This window comes from Sander lucioperca, chromosome 20 (assembly GCF_008315115.2).
Source record: "Sander lucioperca isolate FBNREF2018 chromosome 20, SLUC_FBN_1.2, whole genome shotgun sequence".
NCBI lineage: Eukaryota > Metazoa > Chordata > Actinopteri > Perciformes > Percidae > Sander > Sander lucioperca.
Window position 1 is genome coordinate 14,194,510 of NC_050192.1, and position 25,354 is coordinate 14,219,863.

The window sequence follows — 25,354 nt, forward strand, 5'->3', positions numbered from 1 at the left end:
CAAACTCTCGCCTTTAATGAGGATGGAGCATTCTCTTAATACATCCATGGGATGGAGCAGGTTGAATAATTCTACCTCCGATGCACTCCTTCTTCTTCTGATTATGACAAGAGTGCCCAGGCGTCAGTGTGAATTCTACGCAGCGCCATCTATGGGAAAGGGGAGGTGATGTAATTTCAGGACAATAGTGTCAAAACGAAAAAAAAATATATTTATGAATTGATTTTTGGAATTCTATGAATCGATTTCGAATCTGTAGAGCTTGAATCTCGATTCGAATTTGAATCGATTTTTTTGCTCACCCCTAGTATCCATTTACTTGGCTGGCCCCCTGAATCACTTAATGTGGCTTTGGTTGAGTTATGTCAGAGTATCTCTGTCTGTCTCCTGACTGCTGTGAGCTTAAGACCTCTTTGTTCTAAGAGCAGTCCCATTCCTTTGATTGAATTACCTTAGTTCCCCTCTGATTCGGATCAGGCTCAACAAACCCCTCTCCCATTTTTTCACCTTATCCTCTGCCAGAGTTACAAACTGCGACCTGCATTTGCTCAACCTTTACACCCTTTGTCAGTAGCCCACAGCGGAAGGCCTGGGCAACAAACGTCTCCCGGCTCCAAAGCAAAAGCCCATCAAGACCAAAATAGCGATTTCTTAGAATCAAGATGCAGCGAAGAGCGTTCCCCACTAATGGCCTTCAGGACTAAGAGAGAGGAGCCAGGCCCTCGTTACCACCCGTGTTCTTTTGGACACACTTCAGAGGACTGAGGAAAGCTTTCTCTTCTGACAGAAGAGAAAGGGCTTACAAATGGCTCAAATCTCTACAGCTATTCACACAGAAAGTACATAAATAGGGCTTTTAGTCATATATTGATATATTTTTTTGCCTTTTTCTTGACACATTTTTCTTTACTGATCTCAATAACCCTCGCAAAACTGCGCGGTTGATTTTCATTCTTGAGTGAAAATGTTTTAACATGGCCTCAAGAGAGAATCATTTGTTATTGGGACAATAATGAATGTGATGGTTTTCCACAGTCTGCTGCTAATTCCATCATTAACATAATACAATTGAATAGGTCACTCAGTTTCTTTTATTTCATAGATGAACAGCTTTCAGTCAGTAGAAACATCATTCTGGATGCGTACATTATGGAGAAGAGCAGATTGCCAGATTGTTAACTACCCCGCTCTCTTCATTTCAATTGCAAATAATCTGGATAGATAATTTATGTAAAACACGATTATCATCAATATGAAACGGTCATTCACTTTTGCCGTGATCTAATCTAAACTGGTGGATTTGTCTTATCTAGAGATGAGAGGAAACGGGAGACAGAAGCACGAATATCAACAGAGAGAAAGGGCCGAAAGAGAAAAGGGATCTATCAAAAAGATAATGAAGATCAAACATGGGGGTTTGGTTATTGTTATTCCAGTTTCCAGGGAAGCGTGTAATGAACTGAAGCAATATGGTTGTTTTGTGTAACCTTAACTCTGAGCCACATGCTGCTCCACAGTGAATGGAATCACACAGAGTCACCATCCACACATACCGGGGGGTTGGGAGGATGATTGATGGTACACCACAGCCATTTGTGTGTTCATTTTGAGAGCAAGTTTAAAATATCGGTTAAAACAGCTCCGACAGACTGCAGGGAGATGCATACAAAGACATATTTTCCTTCCTTCAGCTTGATTAGCATTAATGCCTGAGCAAGGGGCAAAACTGATGAGTATCGTGTGCATAAATATGATTGCCGTGTGCTCAGGTGTGAACAGTAATTTGAAACATACTTTATCTGCACTGATGTGTTCCTCCACTAAATGGCCCTCATGAGCCTCGACCCCCATCTCATAAAATCCATCCTTCTCTCCACCCAACGCTGCCATCATTACATCAAAGAATAAGGCCACCCGTTATGATGAAAGAGATCCACACAGATACTTTATTTAGGCCATAGACCCCTGTTGCTGCCACATTCCTATAGTACACAAATTATCTGAAACTAAAGGACTGTGATGCTAAAATGCAGTTCAGATAACTGACAACTGCATTTTCTGAGATTAAGAAGCGATAAAGAATACCAATAACCTAAGTATAGTTATACATTGAGGAGGACTATAAAAGAGGCAAGTCGATTGTATTCCAGTTTTCCCCTTATAGATTCCCTGCAAAACACTATCTTTGGTTGTTATATATATATATATATATATATATATATATATATATATATATATATATATATATATATATATATATATATATATAAATAATTACCAGATTGCATTATTTTGCTGTAGCTTTGCAGTGTACGATCAAGATAAACATGACAAAATAAAAGAAGAACCAATCTTACAAACAACCAATCCAAATCTATTTTGGAATATAGAATTTTTTTAGGAGTTCATAAGTTTGCTCCTATTTTGGCTGTTCAAGTTGATTTGGGTTGGATTCTGGATTCAATAAGGAGACATAAGGAGAAATGTGAACCGTCAGATAACAGGACTAATAAAAAGGTGTTTCTCTGGGGTAAAGCACACAACTCTCTGTGGACTACTGAGATTCATGCTGTTTTCTGAAGAAATAAAATTACAACATATATATATATATATATATATATATATATATATATATATATATATATATATATATATATATATATATCATAATAATTTACCTGCAGCATGAACACAATCAGAAGGAAGTTACTTGTAATATTTTAAAGAAAAATGGTCAAAAGACATTTTGTCAAAACCAAAATTACAAACTTAAATTCAAATCAAACATTATTATGGTCCTGAACTTTGTTACAGCTTAATGATTTATTATATTATAGGAGTCAGAGGTCATTAGTGGCCCTAACAGGAGTCCTTCCTCTTGCCCTTGAAGTTGGTAGATTTCAACATCAAAAATGATAAAAGGTTGTGTGAACTATGTGAATTAGGAGACGCTGAGAATGAATCCCATTTTCTTTTATATTGTCCTTATTATGATGAGTTAAGAATACCCATATTAAATGAAATGTCTGTTCAAAATCCTGAAATGTTTTGGTGAACTGATGGAGTGGTTGTTTAAATTGAATGTGTATAAGTTGGGGACCTTTGTCTCTTAATTTGTGTAAAATATGTAATTTATGTTGCTATTCTGGTATCTGGTCCCTTGATGTAAATAATGGTGTCCTGTAAGCCTGTTTGGGCTGGGCATATTTTCTTTATGCATGAAACAATAATAAAATAATTCATTAATTCATATAATAAGGAAAGAGGTCAATTCAACTAAACATTTCTGACATTTAATTAAATCACATTATAATGGGGATTTATTATTTAAACACTAAAATGTATTACACATACTTACATTATAAGTATAAACTGTATACATTAAGACTGAAGCAATCCGTTTTAGTTATTGAGGTCAGTTGGTTCAAAAGAGCCAAATTATTGAAATCACTACACTGCTGGGAACTGGTCATACAATTTAATCTCTCAATTTAATTTTAGAGAGCCTTAAATCTGTTTTATGAGGGGTTCTGTCAGGTTTTATTATGTAACAATATGTTTAAGGTGGTTCTGAAGTTTAAATTAACTACTGTACAGCATCCATGAAAACCCGCTGTTTGTACCCATAGTGCACACACCAGCCAATGATATGAGTGTTGATCATCGTTTTTACTCTCATTTTACTCACGTTGCCTTCATTTGAAAATAAGAGGACACTGTTGTTCTAGATCAGTGGTTCCCAACCTGGGGTCCGGGGACCCCTAAGGGGGGCGGCAAAGATCACAGGGGGGGCGCGAGTCTTTATCTGGTTTGAGGTTGAGGGTAAAAAAAAAAAATATTTGCACATGTTAAAGAAATTATGATAATACACTAGAATATATAATGTATACAAAAGTCTGTATAAAAACTATATATTTTTGTTCTCACTTAAACTTGTATGCAGGCTACTTATTTGGCCAAACCTCCGGGACCTCTTGACCTGGGACCCTGCTGTCATCAGGTCAGCTGCTAGCTGCTAGCTGCTAGCTGCTATCATCCTGGTTTTTCCTGCCGCCACGGCATCACTATTTTATGAATGAAACATGGCGGAGAAACGTAAAAGTACTGATAACTCCTCTGTATCAAAAAAGAAAGTAAGGGACAGTTACCTCAACTTCGGTTTCGGAGGGGGGGCTCAGCTTTTCTTAGACATAAGTAGGGGGGGCGCCAAGGAAAAAAGGTTGGGAACCACTGTTCTAGATCATTTCAACCAGGATCAACCCTTTTGTCTTCCCGTCAAACATGAACTGGTCCTTCCAGGTCAAAATTGAAAATGAACTTTGTTTTGTGCTTTTCCGATGTTTTTGTCGCTTTTTCCGATGTATTTGTCACTTTTTTCCATGCTTTTGATGCGTTTTTGGATGCTTTTGGCACTTTTTTTTTTTTAAATTGAGCTGGTTTAATAATAGGTTTTAAACTTATTCTTGGAATTCATGGTCAATAAACCTCATTTATATGAAATTATACATACGTTTTTAGTTAGAAAAGCAGAGTAAAGAGTAAAATTTGGAAAACTTGTAAGAAAATAAAAGTAAGGTAAAAATGGTAAATGGTACTGAAGACTAATGAGACACCAAAACATAGATTTTATGTATGAAATCTTTCTTACTGCATGTTTCTGTATTCTGTACTGAACACTTGCACTTCCACATAAAAACATCGACTCATTGAGGTTAAAATTTTATAATTTTTTTTTTTTACATGTCCTCCTCTCCAACTGTCCCCTGATTATATGAAACATTGTGACATTAGGCACAGATGCTCTATTAATTTGGCCAGTACATAATTACCAATGAGTAAATTAGCATGTATGCAAGGTTTTTGCAAATGTGAGTGGTATAGGCATTCATCATTTCAATTAAAAACACCCTGGAAACTAACCTCAAAGTTGTAACCAGCATGAACAACTATTACCCAACTCTTCTTTAAACCTTCCATCTGCCTGCATCAGGTCTTTTTGAAGCATTAGCCTGCAGTAAAAAAAGGTGGTACTTACACAGGGACTATAACTGTAAGTGGCTCTTCCACCATTTCACAACAAGATATGTTTGGTGATGATTTATGCGGGCTGCCATGAATATCGATGGCCTCTGTAGCGCTAATGATTCTGATGGGACCGATGGTGTATCTGTGTCATCAGGTTGACGATGCTTTATAAAACCTACTAAGAAAAAAGAGGTTTCCTCCATGTCCTTGCTTGTTAGGCACGCGCTCTCCCCCCTTTTTCTCCCCCAATGCATCATTAATGTGACCACATGCATGTGAAAAACTGAGAAGTTCTTGCATTCATCGAATGCATGCCCACTTCATAGAGGAAACAGACAAAGGGAGGGAGCAATCAATCAGTAGCCCAGGAAACCAATCATCTATTTGAGAATGGGTCTTCCAATTAGCGGAAAAGCCCTCTGTGGTGTAATATTTCCACATTCAATCCAGGTTGATTTCTTACTGTGGTCTATAAAAATATGGATCCGTATGTATTAGTATGCTGGTTTGGTTGGTTCCTTGGGATGAATCAATTAATCACCTTCCTCCTCTAAATGTGGAATTTCAGTAATGTCATGCAAGTTGTGAATCAGAGGGAATATGTAAATGTGAAAGCAGCACTCTATCGGGTGCACACTGGGTTATTTCAAAATGGAAGAGACTAATAGCAGCTGTGTTTTGGTGGGACACTTTCGCTTTATATTAATGGATTTCATGAATGTGGATGTGTATGCATGCTCATGTAGTTTATTATTATGGCTATGCACTGCAGAGACGGGGGGGGGGGGGGGGGAACGTCATTTTTAACTGCATGTTGGAGACGCCTTGGGATTGATGGCTATGGAAATGGAGACAGTAGAGGCCAGGCAGAGCAGAAATGCCCATACACAAATGGCTTTTGACTGGTTGCTCTTTGACAAGCCGTACCAAATCTGCTGTGACATTCTGTCTGTACTTTTCAGGAAATACACAGCAATGCATGTTCAGAATGGTGATGCGCTGGGCAAATTCTGGCTCACTGATGAAATGTGGTGTGTATGAAAAATTCACCTGTCATCAGGAGTTACACCAAAAGTGATATGACAGGAAACAACCTACACAGCTGCAGCAAAAATTGATAAAGGTTCACCATCATGATATGTAATATTTTTTCTGTCAAGAGGCAGATCCATTTTTATTCTGTCATGAAAGCAATCCCTGCTTTGTTATTGCAATTTATAGGTCATCCGTTTGTTCCTCCAATAGCTGGCTATAAAGGCCTCCTAAAGCAAGCAATGGCATTAAACTTAGTGCTAGCAGCAAGATTGTAAATGCATGTTGACATTTCACTTTTCATTTGAATGTAGCTGCCTGTAGCTACACTGGCTGACCTAGGTTGAAGTTTGTAACTTTAATAAGCTGATAATTCAAACATAAAAGTGCCTGTAGCAGCTTGAACATTGTTTGCTCTCTGCAGCTCTTGCAGTGCAGTCCTATAGTATAGGATCGTATCTCAGATAGAAAGGGAATTTAATATTTTATTGCAGCTTTATAAAAGTAAGAAAAAAAATCAGGCTGTTGTCTGAATACGACTATTATAAATATGAGCTAATTGGAGAACGGTCAAATACAAAGTGTGAAAATACCTTCCCACGTTCTCCAGGAAAGAGAGAGGTAGAAGACTAAATCAGCTGAGTTATACTATAAAATTTAAGCAAGCTTACAAATTTACATTTCCTATAATTCTTTTCATCTAAAAATGAAAAAGGAAAATGACCTGCCAGCCACTGACTTAATGACTACTTTTTGTCAAAATGAAATAAATAAATGCACTATTGAACTTGCACCTCCCACTGGTGGATTGCACCTGCAAATCTCAGGCCCCCTGACAATGATCCTCGCAAAATTAAAATGAGTATGTAACCAGTAGGAGCACCAATCTATAAGCCTTCACTGAGCATGCTTTAATATCTGCCTCAGAGCAGATGGCTTTTTTTGAATAGAACAAGGTGGTTTTAATATTTGAAATATTTGAAGATTCAGCGAGAAACATCATTTTTTTCTTCCTCACTGCGGATTAAATGGTGACAGCTCACTGGTTCTTTTCATGTGGGATTTAAGTTAAATCCAGAGGGTTTTTCTCTAATATAGGTTGCTTTGAATGTACAAATAATTAAAAAAAAAACAAACTCAAAACGTGCCAGTGGAGGGCGAGAGAAAATAACAAGATCGAGGAAATGCTTGATATTGGGACAGACAGCAGGAGAGATGAGTTTCTGGATAATATTCAGCTTATTCACTCAAGTATGAAATCAAATCATGAATTGTAAAAAAAAAAATATATAAAAAAATAGGAAGAACAATATGGCTAATATCCATGAGCTGCTTTAATCTCAAAAAACATGTTTGGTCTGTGAACTCATTTAGTGGCTTCTTTGGCTGTCATGTTGTGTTTCTCCGAGCACGCGGTCTGATGGAGACTGAAGCTGCTACACCTCGGAGTATAGAAGGTTGGCTGATTTAGTGTGTGTGTGTGTGTGTGTGTGCGCGCAATGTTATTTTTTCTATATGTGGGTACAGGTGCATTCTTAGCTCTGCCAGGCTTGTTTGCGCATTCGTTTTTTGTGGCTGTATTTGCAAAGAGACAGACTCAGTCCGACCTGAGCATTACCTGAGGAGCACAGAGCGTCATATTTTAACTTCCTTTGTCTTTGACAGATGGCTCAGCTCTAAAAGCCTCTGTCCATGGTGCTGAAGGCTGGCCTGATGTATGAGCGTTAGGCCCTGTTTGATAAATCCACCATGCCACTCTGCCTCTGACAGCCATTCATCATGCTTGGCTTTTTCATGTGAAATGTTCTTTGTGCTGGATAATGCAGTCAAACAAATAAAATGGGAGTGTAAAGCTTAGACTCGTCTCTGTCCCACCCTGCTTTGACTTTTCAGTACTGTACTTTATCTCTCTGTCACAGGGACGCTGTGTCCCTGTCTAAGCACAGGTAGCTGTAGCTGTAACACAGTGAGGCCAGCTGAAGGACGAACATGTTCTTAATGAGGCGGCTAATGAGTTCTGTTCTTTTGTTGCTGTTTTTTTTCCGTCTTCCCGTGGTTAGGACGACCATTCAACCATTCAGCTGAAGTCTTCTGACTTTTCCACCATCCCATAGTCTGACTCAAAAGACTCCCTTGGTACTTCTTGGTCATTATCGATATTTCGTTTTTACATGCTTGCAGTTGAAAGGTTACATGTAAAAGTCATTACACAGTTGACATTACCCCATGGTTGGATGACGGCGAAAATAATAGCAGTATAATACCATGCATATTGGTTTGAAATAAACCAGGTGCATTATGTCAAATATGAGAAGAAAGCAAATGAGGAAAAAGTAGGCAATTGTTTGTAAAAGGAACAATGACATTTATTTTTTTCTTAGCACTTTTCTTAATAAGTCTGTTGTGCCCATTGATCACATATAGTACAGTTAATATAAAAATGGCTTTTTAACTTTACACCCAAAGCAACAACGAAATGTTTTCTTAAAATATGTATGCTAAAAATACTGAGAAAGTATTTTCACTAAAAGTACCGGAGAATAGCTTGTGATTCTGCAATGATGACATGGCCATGTTTTGCTGTTTCTTCCATTTCTTCTCTGTTTACCTAATGTAGTTCTGGTTGTAGGCACTTACCAGGGCATGACAGACCGCTTCGTGAGGAGACAACACATCAATCACCTCAGTTTTAATCAACCTGTTATATTTGTTTTAGTCCAACGCAATTTTTTCCTAGTCACCGTTGCAATGAGAACTACACAGCATAAACAGCCATTTGGCAAATGTCCTCTCAACATACTCATTTTGTAGCTGAATTTCATTAAGCTTAATGTGACGTTGTAATCAAAAGTAGTCTGCTCCTTGCCTTAATTTAAAACCTATTCAAACTGTTCAGATACAGAGGATTTGTCATTACATCAACATAATAGAATATATAACAATATTTCCATGAAAAATCAAGAATCCATTTTAAATAGAAAAGGGGGGTCTATATTTCATCAAAAGGCTTACACCATAGTCACTGTAATTTGTCTACTCTACTAAATCTCCCTTCCCATAATAGACAGGTGTTATTACTGTTTCTCTAACTCGTCTATGGATGTTTGACAAAGCACAGACGGTATTGCTTGGGACCACACAAACAGTTCCACAACTCAGAACACATTTAACAGTCAATTACAAGATAGTTGACCATCATCATCTTTACTTTCTTTACTCTGCCTGCATCTCTTTATGAATGGGACTGAAATATATTGTTTTGCAGAAAATGCCCCTTTCTGATGATGTTAGCTTGGTTTGATTTAACGGTTACCAAAGCCACCATTTCAGCTGGGGTTGACCCTGGGAGAGCATGTAGTCTATTTTAAATTGTTCCATCCCAGTCCGATAATAGTTTTGCCAGTGTATCTGAGCCAGGGACCAGCAATGGGTATGCCTTTCAAACAGTATTATAGATTTGTCACCCCTGCCCATGGCCTTGTCCATTCCATGTAGTTGGTGTGTGGTGCTCTACAAAGCTGCGCTTCTTAAAAGGCATTGTCAGATACATTTATGACTGTGGCTTTCACTTTGACTCCACTTGGCAGTCCCTTACCCGAAACCCACAGCTTTGTAAAGAAAGGAGAGTGCGTACCGGTAGATTCCACTTGTATCAGCGAAGCTTTGGAGTCACATTTCCTTATATCCCCATAAAGGTGGTGGTTCCTCAGAGACACATAAATAAGCAGACATGCCACTGAAATCACAGCCAAGAGCACACCGAAGACAGTGATTAGTGCTGCGTCCCATTTTTCTATGTCCTTGGCTGCCAGCTCTAATCCCTTAGTGGTGACATTGACACATTTGGTGTCATGGTTGTAGTGGATGCTGCCGACATCCACACAGACTTTGTACAGAGTGGCGGGGCTGAGATGCGTGAGGTTGTAGACCTGGACGTCAGAGGGAACCCTGGTGGTAAACGCTGTGGTGGGATGGTTAGCATCTGACCCTGTATACCATTTAATGTTGGGAGCCAGGGTGCCACGGCCAGCCTTCCACGAAACCAGGATGGAGTTTGTCTCCACTGATTTGATCATGACATTCAGAGACCCATTTGCAGGTTGGGGAAAATACCCATTCACCTCTACTGAAACAGATTTAAGATCAGCTCCAACCAGATTATGGGCAACACAAGTGTAAAGACCAGCTTCGTTTTCTGTTATATCATAGATGTCAAAAGTTCCCTCTGGGTGCATGTAGAACTTGTCAGACACGGTGTTAGGCAGGACCCTGGTACCAGACGGGGTGATCCAGTAAATGTCTGGCTCTGGTTCAGCGAAGGCCCGACAATGGAGTGACACCGAGCTCCCATTCTGTGCTTTAATATGCCCAGGCATGCTTTCGGGAGAGATGAGTGGCAGACAAATCTCCATCATCTCCCTGAAGTGCACCTGTCGGACATGCTGGCCTTCGTACTCCGGGGGCTCCACACAGTACAGTGAATCAGGCTCCATGAAGCGAAGGTTGGTCTTGTTCATGTTCATCCAGCGGACTACGCAGTCACAGCGGATGGGGTTGCTGTGCATGCTAACCTCTCTGAGATTTGGGAGGGACTCGACAGTAATCCTGTGGAGGGCACTGAGAGCATTGCCATTTAGCATTAGGGTTTCCAGCCGTGGTAGTTTGTAGAAAGCATTAGGATGGATATAGGAGAGTTTAGGATTGTTGGTGGCTTCTATTTTGGTCAGCTCAGGAAGGTTATTGAGGGCAAAGCTGTCGATGGAAACTAGCTCTGGCATGCTATTAATCCCCAGTTCTTTCAGATGGAACATATCCACAAAGTCCCCTCTCTGTATCCTCGCAATTGGGTTTTTATTTAGGTCCAAGAACTTAAGATTTTTTGCATTTTTCAGGGCAGAATGAGGCACCTCAGGAAAGATATTATCATAGAACGAGATGCTCTCTAAGTTATCAAGACCAGCCAATGCATCGTCAGGAAGCTGAGACAGGTTCATTCTAGTGAGAACAAGACTGCGGAGATTACTGAGAGGTTTGAAGTTCATATCATCAATAGAAAGAATAGGATTCTCACCTATCATCAGGATCTCCAGATTTGGCATGGGGTCGAACCACTCTCTTTTAATGGCCTTCAGCCTGTTAGAATTGAGGTGGAGCCGCGCAAGATTGCTGAGACCCTGGAAAGCCATCGGGGAAATGGATGAGATGAGGTTGTGATTCATGTAGAGCTCCTGAAGGTTAGCCACCTCAGCAAGACTTCGCTCAGGCAACTCTCGTATCCAATTTTCCTCCATATGAAGGGACAGCAGCTGAGGAAGATTCCCTAGGTGGACGTCACTGATAGAGGATAAATTGTTTTGCGATAAATCAATCTCTGTGATGTTGGCCAGGTAAACCAGGGGTCTGTCAATCTTGGCAACATTGTTTGTTTGCAGTAATAGTACTTGTGTGCCCACCGGTAATTGTTCTGGTAGGCTAAAGAGTCCCAAGTCATTACAGTCAACTGTCTGCGCCTCCATGTACACCGAACTCGGAGAAAACCAGGGTCTAATCTCACATACACAGAGCTTTGGGCAATCAGGCCTCTCCTCTGTGGCCACAACAAAAGAGGCCATGGCCAAGCCGACAAAGAGACGATCCACAAATGACACGTCCTTCATATTGGACCGATTCCCTCCAGTAAGAAATTGGTCCTTGTAGATTAAGTGGTCTGAGCTGTTAACTTCACAAATAACGAATCATTTGCTGCCGCTGCTGAGGCGATTGACTCACTGCCCCTGCCACCGCCACCACCAACTGCAGCAGGGCTCCCTGTTTGTTTTTGTCTTGCTGTGTAGACGCCCTTGGATGTAATGAGCAATCACTCAATGTTGCCCGCGGGTGTCAGGGTCTGGGGCCAAGGCTGCAGTTCAGGCAGACCCGAGAATGTGGGAGGGGGAAAAAAGAACGGACTGATATTATACCTCAAAGGACTTGTGTTAAGAACATTCATCGGTATCCATGAAAATTCTGCTCTTTCTTCAAAGATGGGTGTCCTCATTGATTGTCGTCACTAGCTTCCTGAGTCCACAGCCCAGTCCATTCCTACCTGTGTAAGACAAATAAGACAGAGAGAAGCAGTGTGAGTATTACATGATAACTGGACATGGTCAGGGAATTTCATAAGAGAAGGATTTGGGCATATTGACATTTGTTATAGGCACACTGATGCATGTTGACATTTGTACATGCTCAATTCAAGATATAGAACCGTGGATTTATATCTGCTTGACCTTCTAGACTTCATTCTGGGGACGTACCGATGTGCCCCCACAATATGGCATTCAATACTGATGTCAGCAGTGCGAGTCTATTATTGGTTAAAAAGAAGGCTTTATTAAAATTCTTAAATAGCAGACATCCTAGGGCTTAAGCATTAGCCTTAGGGGCCAGCTGCTTAAAGACACTGGAATATGTCAGTCACTATGGCAACAAGTAAACGGGCAGCCATCAACACACACCACAGGGAGACAGTTAGGCCGTACATGCAGACAAAGCATTTGACACAGATGCAGTTTGCAGCTGTTTGTTAGAAGATGCAGCAACCGACAGCCATGCAAATGAAAATGCATTAATGTGTTGACATAATTAATCGGTGCTATCAACAAATCTGCACGCTAATAGGATGGAAAATACAGCTCATGCAGTAAATCAGTGGCCATATATTGCAAACAGCTATGTTAAGGTGTATACTGTACACAAAAGGATGCTTAATGGCAAAATATAATGAATTAATTATGGTCTTGGACACACGTTTACAAATAACAATAATCTAAGATCAAAAAGAGATTATCACTAGGAATGTGTGGCTTTGTTAAATAACATTTAAAGACGTATTCAAAATGACACATTTAAAAAAAATGGACACCTTAACTGTGTCTAAAATGTCTCACTCATTCACTACTCTCAACACATATGAATCTTCAGCATTTTGCATCATCACTTTTAGCGTGCAACAGTAATTTTCCCATCTATCATAGAAATAAATAATAGGATACTCTGCAGAAAGTAGATTACATTACATTTCACTCAGAATTTTGACACTCAAATAAAATGGTGGCGGATTAAGAGTGAAAGCTGAAAGCTACATATATTTAACACATTTGGTGTGGCAGAGTTCTTCCAGTAACAAATATTAATTGAATTGTCCATAAATATCTTCATTCAAGTATGAAATAATTTGAGAAAATTATCACATGCTGTGTATCAGAAACAGAACTATGCTGCATCATCTGGCATGTGAGTCAGCCATCTCTCTTTTTTGTAGTGTAGTACCATCATATTATTTTATGTTCCATCCTCTCTTGCTATGGCAGAAACTGTACCATGTAATTTGTCGTTTGTAACTGCCTCTTACTGAACAGTTTGATGGTGCTTGTAATATTTCGGGCCCATAAGAGCGTGCAGCACATCATGGGAAAACGTTGCGAGAGACGGGATGAAATGGAAAGAATCAAGAGAAGAAGTGTGACAGCTGCTGGAAAGTGAGAACAAGAAAGGAGAGAAATGGTTTCATTTCATCACCCTTGTCATCGCCACCTCAGTGGCCACAAGGGAGATGTGGGGGGAAAAATATTTTTAAAAATGAAATAAAGAAATCTGAAGGCAGCAGAAACGCTGCGGTTTTCATCACTGGCGAAGCCAAACCAAGGGTTCATTCCTCGACCTCTGTTGAACTGAAGATGAACCAGATTCCAGCCAATGCTGGAATCTGGTTTTGGAGGGGGTGGGTAAGGAGAGAAGGCAAACATGGAGCTAGTGGAAGGAGAGTGAGAGAGAGAGAGAGAGGGGGCAGCATTATTTTTCAAAAGCACCTGGCACTCTTAATAAGCTGCAACACCCAGAGCATTCTGATAAACAGGGTTTAGCTTCTCTCCCTCAGCACTGGCTCTTCATTGTGGACTATGCAGTTGATCCGTGTCCTGGAAACACAGGCCAGCATCTGTAATTTAGCCGACAGTGTTTGGGTCTTACCTCTGCTCGCTCGTCCTTCTCTCTTTAGTAATCACAATTACCAGCAGTGTAATGTGGTCAGGTTAACTATTATTGCAAGGCTTTATTGTGCAATCACTGCAGGTGGCTCTAAAGGGAGGTGTGTTATTTGTTTTACCAATGATGTTAATTGTGTGGACATTTTTAGGCTATGGCTTCTGTTTTATGATCAGTATTTTCTGATAAAGGCTTTCCAGCATTCAAAAATGAACTCTATGAATGCAAAGTGTTTGTGTGGTTTAAGAAATAGCGCTGACCTATTTTCACAACACATTAAATCAGGTTTTACTTCATTCGATTTTGGTATGGCTTGATGATGGATGTGAGGAGGAAATCAGTGATTGTAAGGAGAGGTAGAAGAAGACAGATTGAGAAAGAGAATAATTATTGTCTGTATTTTAATGTTAATGTCTTGTGTCCCACATTGGCGAAAATCTAGGATGGGATTAGTAAGGATTTACAGGACAATTTGCAAGATGGTGTGGCCAGCAAACATAACATATTTCCCTGCTAACAAATGAGGATACAATTCTCATAATCCAACACTTGGTTCATGAAAATATAGATGTTAGGCCTGTGTGTACGGTTTTCCAAATGCCACCACTTCACTGTGACAGCAGAATTACAGTTACTGTCAAAGCTTGGAATGTTAGTATTGGGGCAGATTATTCTTTTGATTATTGATTGTTTGGTCTATAAAATGTCTATAACACACCAGACACCTACCTGAGCTAATAATGTTTGTTTTGTCTGGCCAACAGTCCTAGACCCAAACATAATCGGTTTACTGTTATGGAAGACTAAGAAAAGAAATTCATGTGAATTTTTACTTAAACGATTACCAAAATTGTGGCAGATCAATTTTCTAATGATCGACTAATCAATTAACCAACAAATCGTTTTAGTTCTGGTTAGTATCAAATTATTATTCTAACCATTCATTTTGAGGTAAAATGGCCATCTCAACTGTCCCTTTAAGCAGAGACTGAAGCAGGAAGTCAGGACGTCTCCTCACGTCCTCCAGCTCGCTCTGATGGCAACAGACTGAGCATCAATATATGGAGAAGTCATGTGAGAAAAAAGTTGTTTAAAGCCTTTTGTATCTGCGCAAAATCTGATAAATTGCCTCATGTGATGTCACTTGAGTCAATAAATAGTATACCATGTTTGAAAAAATCATCAGATTAAATAATAAAATATGAAATTAATATTAAAATGACTCTCATTTTGCATTTCTCTTCCATTGTATCCAAAAATGTGGATGTTTATTGGATTTAATATCTACTCCAGTCAAGGGCAGATTTATACTTCAGGCTCCAGCCTTTACAATGAGTTAAGTAAACTCATTTGAAATGGAGATTCACTCTCAAATTATTATTACTATTAATGCTGCTTTCTAATTTATATATAATATAAATATTGCATGTCTTTCACTGCCCCAGAAATAAAGTTTTAAATATTACAAATCAACGTAAACCGGGTTTAATTAACAGTCTCCTGGATGTCCGCTGAGGTCCTAGTGAAGGGCTGCTGAAGGGAAACATTGGGAGTCATTTGTAAGAAGAAGCTGACTGAATCTGAGGTGACATCTTGGTGGCAATGTGTCTGATGTGGCAAATGTACTGAGTCTTCAGGCATGCTTGCTGTCTGAGCGAAATAGTGTTGAGTCAATGACTTAGTTATGTAATAAAACAGTTTGGAATAAAGACAATCGAGGCAAGACGGCTATGTAACACAACTAAGAAAATGTTTAGACAATACATGCTTTCAGATTAGCTTAATGTTAATGACAAGTGTAACAACCTCAGAGCTCGGTGTAGTAGTAACACATCAGCAAATGTGAAAAGCTTTCAACGCCTCAATTAAGAATGCTTGTTTGGCTGGAGAAATTGGGCTTGTTTAGGGTACAGAAACTGCATTTCATAACACTTATGAAGTTGGAATATTGTAGCAGACTGCATCATCTTAAAGCTACATTGTGTAAGAATTTCTCCCATCTAGCGGTGAAATTGTATGACAACCAACTGAATATTACTTTCTAGCCCCTCCCATTCCAATTGCATTTAACTCCTACGGTGGCTGTATTATTCAAAGAAGTGCGACTTCGTGTATAAAACAGTGGTTGACGTATTTTCTAGACATAATTATGCGTGAGCTCTCTACAGCAAGGATTAACAAAGCCAAATCATTGACTATAGACCTGTGGAAAAGCGCAGCAGCACCGGTATCAGTTCTGGTGACCTCAGCGTCACAAGAATTAGCGGAGAGTGACTAGGCAAGGTGTGATTTTTTTGTTTTTGTTTTTTTTCTTCGAGGCCGCAGAGGGTGGGGCGTGGGAAAGGGTTCTTGTTCAATTGTATTTGTCTGTTCAGTATGTTAAAAATTAAAAAAAACTATAAAAAAATTGATCTAAAACAAAAAAGAAGTACGACTTCGTCCGTGAGCGTTCCTTCCAGTGTAATAATAGTTTTACGTGTTTGTTATTTTGGTCCCATTTCATTGCTAACATCAGCTATCAGGTTCCCAAATGAATGCAAGATAATGTTAGTAAAGTATCAGCATGATCCTCCATCTTCAACAGGCTTTCAAATCTGCCGGCAGATCGAGTAATCCCCTCCTGGCATTCGTCACGGTGCCACCATGTAAAAGCGTGAAAGGCGGAGGTATGTCCCTCTTTGGCTAATGTATTTTAAAGATGGAGGCGCAACATGGCAGAAGACATACGAGCGACTCGCTTGTATGTATTCTGAATGATTCTGAATGTCAGATTCTACGCTTATGAGAATACTTTGATTAGTTGGTGGAAGTAATTACACATGAATGAACACATATTTGTGGAAGAACAAAGGGATTTTTGCTAAGAATCAACTCAAAACATTACACAATGGAGCTTTAAGTGAACTGATCCTAATCATGCACAGGCAGTTGAACAGGTAAATTGGTATTGTACGTCTGCATTATGTGAAGCCCAGTGAAGAAACAGTCTATATTCTTGGGGCCTTGCACCGTGACTGCTGTGAGTCCACACACTTGTACTAACCTATTAGTAAGAGCCCCCCCCTAGCTAATTTTCCACAATCCTCTGCTCAGTTGCCGGTAATTGAAGTGGAGATGGAAGGGAGAGAACAGATTGGAGGACAAAATGACTTGCTAGACAAGGAACTTGTCATGGTAGTATTAGTGGTGTGTTAAGCTCTGGTCACCCTGAGAATGCTGTCATTGCAGGAAATCAAAATTAACTTTAGCAAGACCCCAAAGCAAAAGAATTAGCCAGCCAAAGATTGGGTAGAAAACAAGTGAAAATGTTGTGGTGTATTGGGAATGAAGTGGCATTTGGCTACGCAAAGATTGATGAGGCTAACATGGCTGGGGCCAATATAATTAAAAGATGGATGCTTGTAATCTGTACCTGAAAAAAACCTTTGGAAATTGTGTGATGCAAGATACATAATCAACAGCTGGTAATATAACCTAGAGGGCTTGGAATGGGATCTCCTGTAACTTAATGTCTAACTGCACTTACACATTAATTCTGAGCTTTGACATTTGTCCGGGCAGCCAATGGATGCCTTTTATAGGTCAGGCTAAGGTGTTCATTCATGGAGCTAACACAAGTTCCCAGGTGTCAGAGGGTGAGTGGGTGGGTGGGGGGGCTGAGGCAGACAGCAATCATTCAAGCCATGGTCTCTAAAGCACCTCCATTACAGTAGCAGGCTGAAAGTCTGGCCCATGGGCTTTTCACATTCACCAGTGTTAATCCTGACTGTGAACATTAAAGCAAACAAGCTTCTTGTATCTGGCCTGTTCAGAACTGCCTTAACAGTGATGAATACAGCTGTTACACCAAAAATCAAAGAGGTTAATGCAATAACTGATGTTTTGGTCACCATCTGTGAACACTACATTGACAAATCACCTTTTTCAGCTAGTTAACTTGTTGGCATACTGTTGCCTGGTTACACATTCAGGAGATAAGGAGAAACATTAGCATTTTTTTAAGTCTCCACTACCTCCTAAGAGAAATATCTGGCTCTTTAGCTGCTAAATGCTCCACTGTGTTCACCAGCTAGTTGCTAACTTTGCCTGTCTGCTGTTTGGTGCTGGGCAGGTGAGGTACAGTGGGTTTTTAGAGTTTTTTTCGTTGAAAACACCTGCCTGCTACAGCTAAAAAAGACACTATAAGCTGAAATACACTTTAAAGTCCCCATAGATAGGCCAACTTATTCTAGAGTTTTTAGGACAATCCTGATATCAATATTTGGGAGTTTTAAAAAATCTGATTGGCTTGTCCCTACAAGAATCCCTTTTCAAATTATACAAAGTAATTTGTATTTACATTGCTGATTATAGCCATTTCAAAAAAATATATCTGTACCCTGGGCCAATATCATCCAGATTTTCATGATGGTATTCAATCTGTCATTGAAGAAAAAAAAAGTGTTTTTGCATCACTATTAAGAGTTGGGAGCTACTATATCTGTATATTTTTTGACATATTCCAACTAAGTAGCTGTTCAGAAATGACTGTCAATGCATCAACATTATAAACCGATATGTCTTTAGTCCTCGTTAGTCACAGAATTCACTCTTAATTAGCGTGACATTTGGCATTACTGAAAAACCTGGAATCTCTCCTCATTAAAATGCTGCACATTTAGTTTGGCTTTTTGTTGTCAGGTAAAAACTCTTTTTTTGGTTCGGTAATGTTAAATTGACACACACGCACATACTTTTTGTTGAGTGGATTTTATGACACATGCCCAAAATGTACTTTTTGGAAACCATTTGCTCTCATCTGGAAATGGCACCAGACTAATCATAATATACCCAAATTGGGACGAGGCTACATTTAAGAGGTTCAGCCGCTGTCAAGGTGAAAAGCTTCTTGGCAACACCTCACACTTACTTTCCCACCGGGCCACCTCCATTATACTAACACTGTGGCTCTTCCGGACAGTAATGGCACAAATACAGTTTGATTAGAGACCAGTGAGATATTACCACTTTAAATTAATGAGTGTGCACAGTAGGGCAGAAAGCATTGGTCCTGGTGGCTCTTCGGTGCTAATTCAGACAAGCCTGTCTCAGGTTGGCTGGGCCGCCAAACAGCCGGGCAGAACTGTTTGGTTTATGCTGTTCATTGAAATGAGTTATAAATCTCCCCGTCGCTTCACAGGGTTTGGATGAGGTTTAGCGGAGCAGGGAAGTAAAGATGATTGCTTTGTTGCAGGTTGGGTGCTCATGAATGCCCTGTGTGGCGACAGGTTGACCTACAGTTCGTGTAAAAATGAAATCATTTGTTATACAAAACACAAGTTCTGTGAGGGTTATGGCAGACATGAAAAAGAGCATTTGTGAGATCTGAGCTGTGGAACAAGTCTAGATGTAGGTGGGGAGCATATTGGCCCTCGGGAAGATGATTATGGGGCCTGCACGGTTTAAGTTGTAACAAGGCAGTATTGCATCTGATGAGAGGTGTTCATTACACTCACTGTGATAAAACTGGTAGGAAGACATAAAGGTCAGACGTAAGTGGAAAGTAGGGCACAGCCGAATTGCCTCCTCTTTCAGGAGAATAGCCTGTGCATTGTAGAAATGGTTCACTGGGAATTTTGATCCACTGGTAATAAGCCTCGCAAGGCTTTCTTCTTTAAGTCACCCCCTCTCTCTCAGGCTGCTCTTTCTTCTTCCTCCCTTTTTCTCATGATATTGCAACCCTCACATCTCTTTTCATAAACCTTGTCCTTTTCATCCTGCACTCTCACATTTGTCTTCGCTCTTCAAACCCTTATAGTGAACATTTCTCCTTATGTTCCCGCACTTGCATCATGATCCACACAAGCCATGGAATATTTAGAAAGTAGGCATTTAATGTGGTCTCCCTGCATGTCTCAGCACCCCGTCTTGCTTCCTGGGCATCCTACTGTCTCATTCCGTTGCTACCGGCCTAATTGCCTTCTCAAAACTCATCACCCCTGCTGTGCCATATCTAGTCTATCTGCAATACCGTCTGACTGTTTGTCTCAGTAGCTGCTATTATTTTGGTAATCCCTAAAGTCCACCGTATGTGGTTTGGTCCAGAGCCAATTGCATTCCACCCAGTGCGACATTGTCCACAAGACACGAGCAGTGATCCTGGTCTTATTTTTTTCCAGAACAGTTTGCATTGTCACTTGAATGTAAATACATAAAATTCCATTTTCATCAACATACTAGTTCTATTTTGATATTTCATATTCACAGGCAGTGAGTGCAAAAATGCAAGTGTCTGACCTTTTGGTGATTTTATTTTTTTTTTCAGATAAACTGAAGGGTTTATTATCCTCTTATGATTTCGTAATATGAATAGAACCATTTAAAACCCATTGGATCATCAAAAAAAACAATTACAAGGCAAAAAAAAAAAAAGGGCAGTTTTTCTTTTTGGAGATTTTCTTTTGGAGATACGTTTTTATAGACCAGTAAGTATATTTTTATTTCTGCTAATATCCTTCTCGCTATAAATACAAACCAGTTTTGGTGTTGCTAAGCTTTTTATAGAGCTTGTATTTCTCTTTCCGTGGTTAATAGTTTCTTATAATTTGAAAGCAAAGGAACAAAAGTGAGAGAAGATGGACACTTGACCCACAGTGGACATGTAGCACAGCCATGCCACAACCAAGCCTCTTCCGATAGACATTCTGGGTAAGTCCCTTAGTGGGTGGGTGCCTCTGAAAGGCTTTACTGTCCCTCCCTCTGTCCTTCCCCTCATCGATTTACTATTATACTTTCTCTAAGGTAAGGGAGAGTCCATTAAAGGGAACCTTCTATGCAGTGTGTATGCATAATGAAGCTTAATGTATGTATCTGTGTGCATGTGGGAGCGGATGGAAACCTTTCCCCTTACATCTGCACTTGTATGGCCATGAATCAGCGGCAAGTCAACTGTTAATGTAAAATCAATGTTCCAAATTAACCACAGGAACATAGACTCTGGTTTTTCAGCCCTTTTCTGGATAAGACATGCCCTTGGGCTGAGTGAGGGAGAACACAAATGCTGCACTATCCGAACGCTACAGCACACCCACCTGCTCTCATGCACACAGGAGCATGCACAAATACATAGAAAGATACATGCATTTGCAGACACAAGCACACGTAACTTTGCCGACAGTGTACTCGCAGAGAACATAAAAAAGCACACATTCCCAAGCTCATTCGCATAATGCATGCATAACGCACCACAAAGTAAAAGAGCACAGCTAGGTCCCCTTGTCTAATTCGCATAGTGCTGCATCTATTAAAATTAAGCCAAGGTATCCAGCTTAAGGCTGCCGCTGATAAGGTCAAAGGCGTAGCGAACATTCCAACACTCATTTCTCCCCCAACATAATCGCACTCACTCTTGACAAAAATCTGCATAATGTTCCATGTATTGCTGCTAGCCAGAATGAAAGAGAGAGGTGTGAGGAGGGGGGGCAGCCAGGGACTGGCAGGGGGAATGGAGCCAGCGGCATATCCCTCAAAGTCAGAGCCAAATTGAATCTGCAGGTGCAAATGTGGAATGTGTGCTGCCTCTAAGATGCGCAGCTATCTATATTTATATGAATAATATATGGCTGGTCAAGGGGCCACAAGCCTGCAGGGAATAAGTTTCTACGGCAGACGGAATCAATCATTATATGCCACTGAAATGCATTTATCGCTGGCTTGGACCTCTTTATTATGATTTCATGGGGTTTGATATGGGCTTTCTCTTTCTGTTTTCATTCTCTGCTACTCTTCCTCAACTAAAATAGATGAAATATATGGCACCGTGGCTTTGTGTCTATTCAAAGGCTTGGCAGCAATGACTGGCTGATTTGGAGACAGTAATCACTTTATATATATATGTGCATTTATGTGCATATTTCTGCACATGTATGTTTATACATGCAATGCATGTTTGTACATGCTCACATATCTCTATGGATAAATTACTGCAGCTTCATCAATACATACAGCATCCTCCAAGCTTTTCATTACTGCACTGAGGGCCTATATGTATCAATCCAAATGCAGAACAGATGGACGGCACAGCAGTAGCCCTTAGATGTCCTTCTCTGTTCATGTTTGAAACCGCAATATGGACATGTGTCCCTATCATGTCCAACTCTAATTTGAAGCAGACTAATTAGAGAGTAATAGCTTTGATTGTTTTGTTTTTTTGTGATCACGAGTCTTAGATCTTGTTTTCCAAATATCTGACATTTATCTATTATACGTGATCATTTTTTAGAACACTTTTTAGTTAAAGCGGCGTGGGTCCAGTGCAACATTGTACCCACATACTCTGGAAACGCGTGCTGGCTAAATACTTAAAATGCTAATGTGAAAGCAAATGTCATTGGATACAAAGGAGGTGTCACATCCCATTCTGACCTTTTGATATGGACTGAACAGCAAAATGTCATGGATGCTGCTAGCAAACCATGTTTTCATCCTCAGTTTTTTTTTTTCAATTTGGTTTCTCTTTCTCCTTTGATTTAATTTGGGTCTGCTACAGTCCCCACTGTTCCTTTTGTCCTCTGTCTGTGCTTATTCCATTTTAATGGGTGCCTGTGTTTGTTTGGGAGCAGGATGCTATCAGAGAGCCTATGCTTGGTTGCACAGGCTGATCCCCTGCAGCCGTCTTGTGAATATGTTTACATGCATTTCACTCAGAAGCCTCGATAGATCCTAAAGCATCTTGTTACCACCGTATTGAGAAAAGAGTTTGAGATTAATTTGAATTTGATGGCGCAATAGTATAGTCTTCTTAACCTCCACATTCACGGACTGTGAACCGGCAGCAGCGTTTGGCACCCACACACCCTCTCACCACACAGGAACCTGCTGCCCTCTGCCTATAGATAAATGAATATGGAACACCCACACTGTGCTGCCTATCATGCTTTCCAAGCCTCCACGAGCCCCCCCCCCACACACACACACTCACACACACATACTGCTTCTGACTGTTTCACGTGCAGATCAATAGGCAATTCGCAAAGCCACTCACTTTAAGTGTATGACTTAGTGTGGACATGTAATATTGATTTGTTTTGAACAAATGTGCCTACATTAATAAAGCAACCCATTAATGTTTTGCTTTACTGTTTTTATTAACTTTGGGGAAGAACTGCAACATGGCTACAATGTTATACAAGCGTATACTTCCACCTCAGATGCTGTTTTGGACTATATTTTGCATAACATGAAGTCACAACTGGCAGTGTTCAATTTCGGTAGGAAAACCCTACTGAAATTGAAAACAGAAAACTGAAAACAGAAGATCACTTGCGAAAAGATGATGGCTGGATATTACAATGGCCTTGGCTCGATCAGCAGGTACTCACATAATTCGAAGTGGGAACAATACTGTGTGGGCCGGGGTTTCTCAGCATGGCATGGTGTCTGATGTGAGGGCATGATGGCTCTCGTGTGGCATTTGACTGTGTTTCATATTGAGCAGCTGCTTTGGGTGAGTCATTCCCACTGTGGAGGCCAAAATCTATTGTAATCATCACCGGAAACAAGCACACGGACACACACACACACACACACACACACACACACACACACACACACACACACACACACACACACACACACACGCATGCATGAATACACAGAATGCATCTGCTCTGAAGATTACAGCCCCCATTGGTGAAAATCACATTTGTCATTATCGGCTGTTTATCTGCCTTTGAAATATTCATGAGTAGTTACATCTACAGGATGACATACATTTTGGACAGAGGGAAGGGTGTGAGAGATAAAATGGGAGGGTGTGAGAGAGGGGGAGAGGGTAGAGAGACGCCCCAATGCAGTTAAGGGATTAGTGAATACCTTCCATCTCTGTCTCTGTCTCTCTAAAGCCGGATCTCCGAGTGTGTGGGTGTACAGGCACAAGCAAGGTGAAGTGATGATGGTGAATGCGCTCGAAGATGCCTCTCAATAGCTGTGTTAATTACATAAAAAGCCTTGGATGCAACGTGCCGAGATGGCGGTGAAAGCAAAGAATCCTTTCAGTCCACAGTTGGAGTGTGTGTGTGTGATTGTGTTATGTGTTAAAAGAACCCTAGGTACACGCACTGTAACGTACTTTCGCGGCATGTGTCGGTAAGCTAACGAGTTTTCTGTTTGCAACAGAAAGGTTTAATGGAGAAACGAGAGAGTGAGGACCCGAGGACATTAAACTGCCAGTCCATCACTCCACACACACACACACACACACACACACACACACACACACACACACACACACACACACACATACACACACACATACACACACACACACACACACACACACACACACACACACACACACACACACACACACACCACAAGCCTCGAATTTTCCTTTTTGTAGCCTAAGCATTGCATCCTACATAGTTGCACAAAAGCGCGTCTCCACGTCAAGTGAGGATTCGAGGCCATTCATCAGCATAATTATCCTGCAATGTTTCCCCTAATTTCTGCAATCACGCACGAGTGACTGGTGTTTGAGAAGCGAGATGATACGTTATTTCAATCACAAGACTTTATGTCCGGTTAAACATCCCCGAATCACTGAATTCAGGCGTTTTTTATTAACTTGGAAAATGCGTTGCGCAGACGCACCCGTTCTCAAATGACAGATATACATTTCAGGAGTAAACGGAGTAAACTTACCCGATTTGACCATGATAGCCCTCGAAGCAGTAGGTTATGTGTTGTCTATATTTCCATCAAGTGCGCCGCTCCAACGACGAGCGAGCCCCAGCGCGCAACATAAAGCCCGTCAACAATGTGTGGTCTTCTTATTTTTACGCAGTTGATGAGAAATCAGTTCTAGGCTTCTTCCACTGCAAAACGCGCGGCTTCTGCATGAGGGGGAAACAAAAACGGCGAAGTCCAAAAGCAGGCTGGCGAGAGTGTGGAGAGAGATTCACGTGTTCCCTGTGCCCTTCCCTTCTCGTCTTCACAGCGGCTGTTAAGGGCGCATTTCTCCCCTCGATCAAGTGTCAGGCGGACCACATAGATGCGCCGCCGTCTCCCCAGCAGTCATTAATATCAGAACAAACCCCGACTCTCCATAGATAAGCCAATAGCGTCAGAGAAGCGGGCGAGGTGCTCGCAGCATCCCTGCTCTGGTTGGCTGTGAGGAGCTGTCAGTCATATCCCAGAAGCCTGTTCTCATCTATGTCTTCTTCTGCTGGAGGTGAAGCACGCTGCAAGAAATATCCATATTAACAAGTCACTCATTCTAGTTATGAGTTGTTAA

The 25,354-nt window shown here is 40.6% G+C and overlaps 1 protein-coding gene and 1 long non-coding RNA gene across 2 annotated transcripts in view; one reads left to right on the plus strand and one right to left on the minus strand.

The window, feature by feature from the left end:
* Window positions 1–25,354, plus strand: part of LOC116039805 — an 84,994-nt gene that overhangs the window by 40,666 nt on the left and 18,974 nt on the right. The gene's annotated exons all lie outside the window — the stretch shown is intronic.
* On the minus strand, window positions 8,399–25,144 carry LOC116039804 (leucine-rich repeat neuronal protein 3). The gene is made up of 2 exons (XM_031284863.2): window positions 24,763–25,144; window positions 8,399–12,142 (listed from the first exon to the last, which is right to left on the minus strand). The coding sequence occupies exon 2, from the start codon at window positions 11,712–11,714 to the stop codon at window positions 9,585–9,587; it is 2,130 nt and encodes a 709-aa protein (XP_031140723.1). The 5' UTR covers window positions 11,715–12,142; window positions 24,763–25,144; the 3' UTR covers window positions 8,399–9,584.

What these genes read in the sequence shown, in the direction of transcription:
- LOC116039804 (XM_031284863.2), bottom strand. Translation starts at nt 11,714, where the DNA reads ATGAAGGACGTGTCATTTGTGGATCGTCTCTTTGTCGGCTTGGCCATG.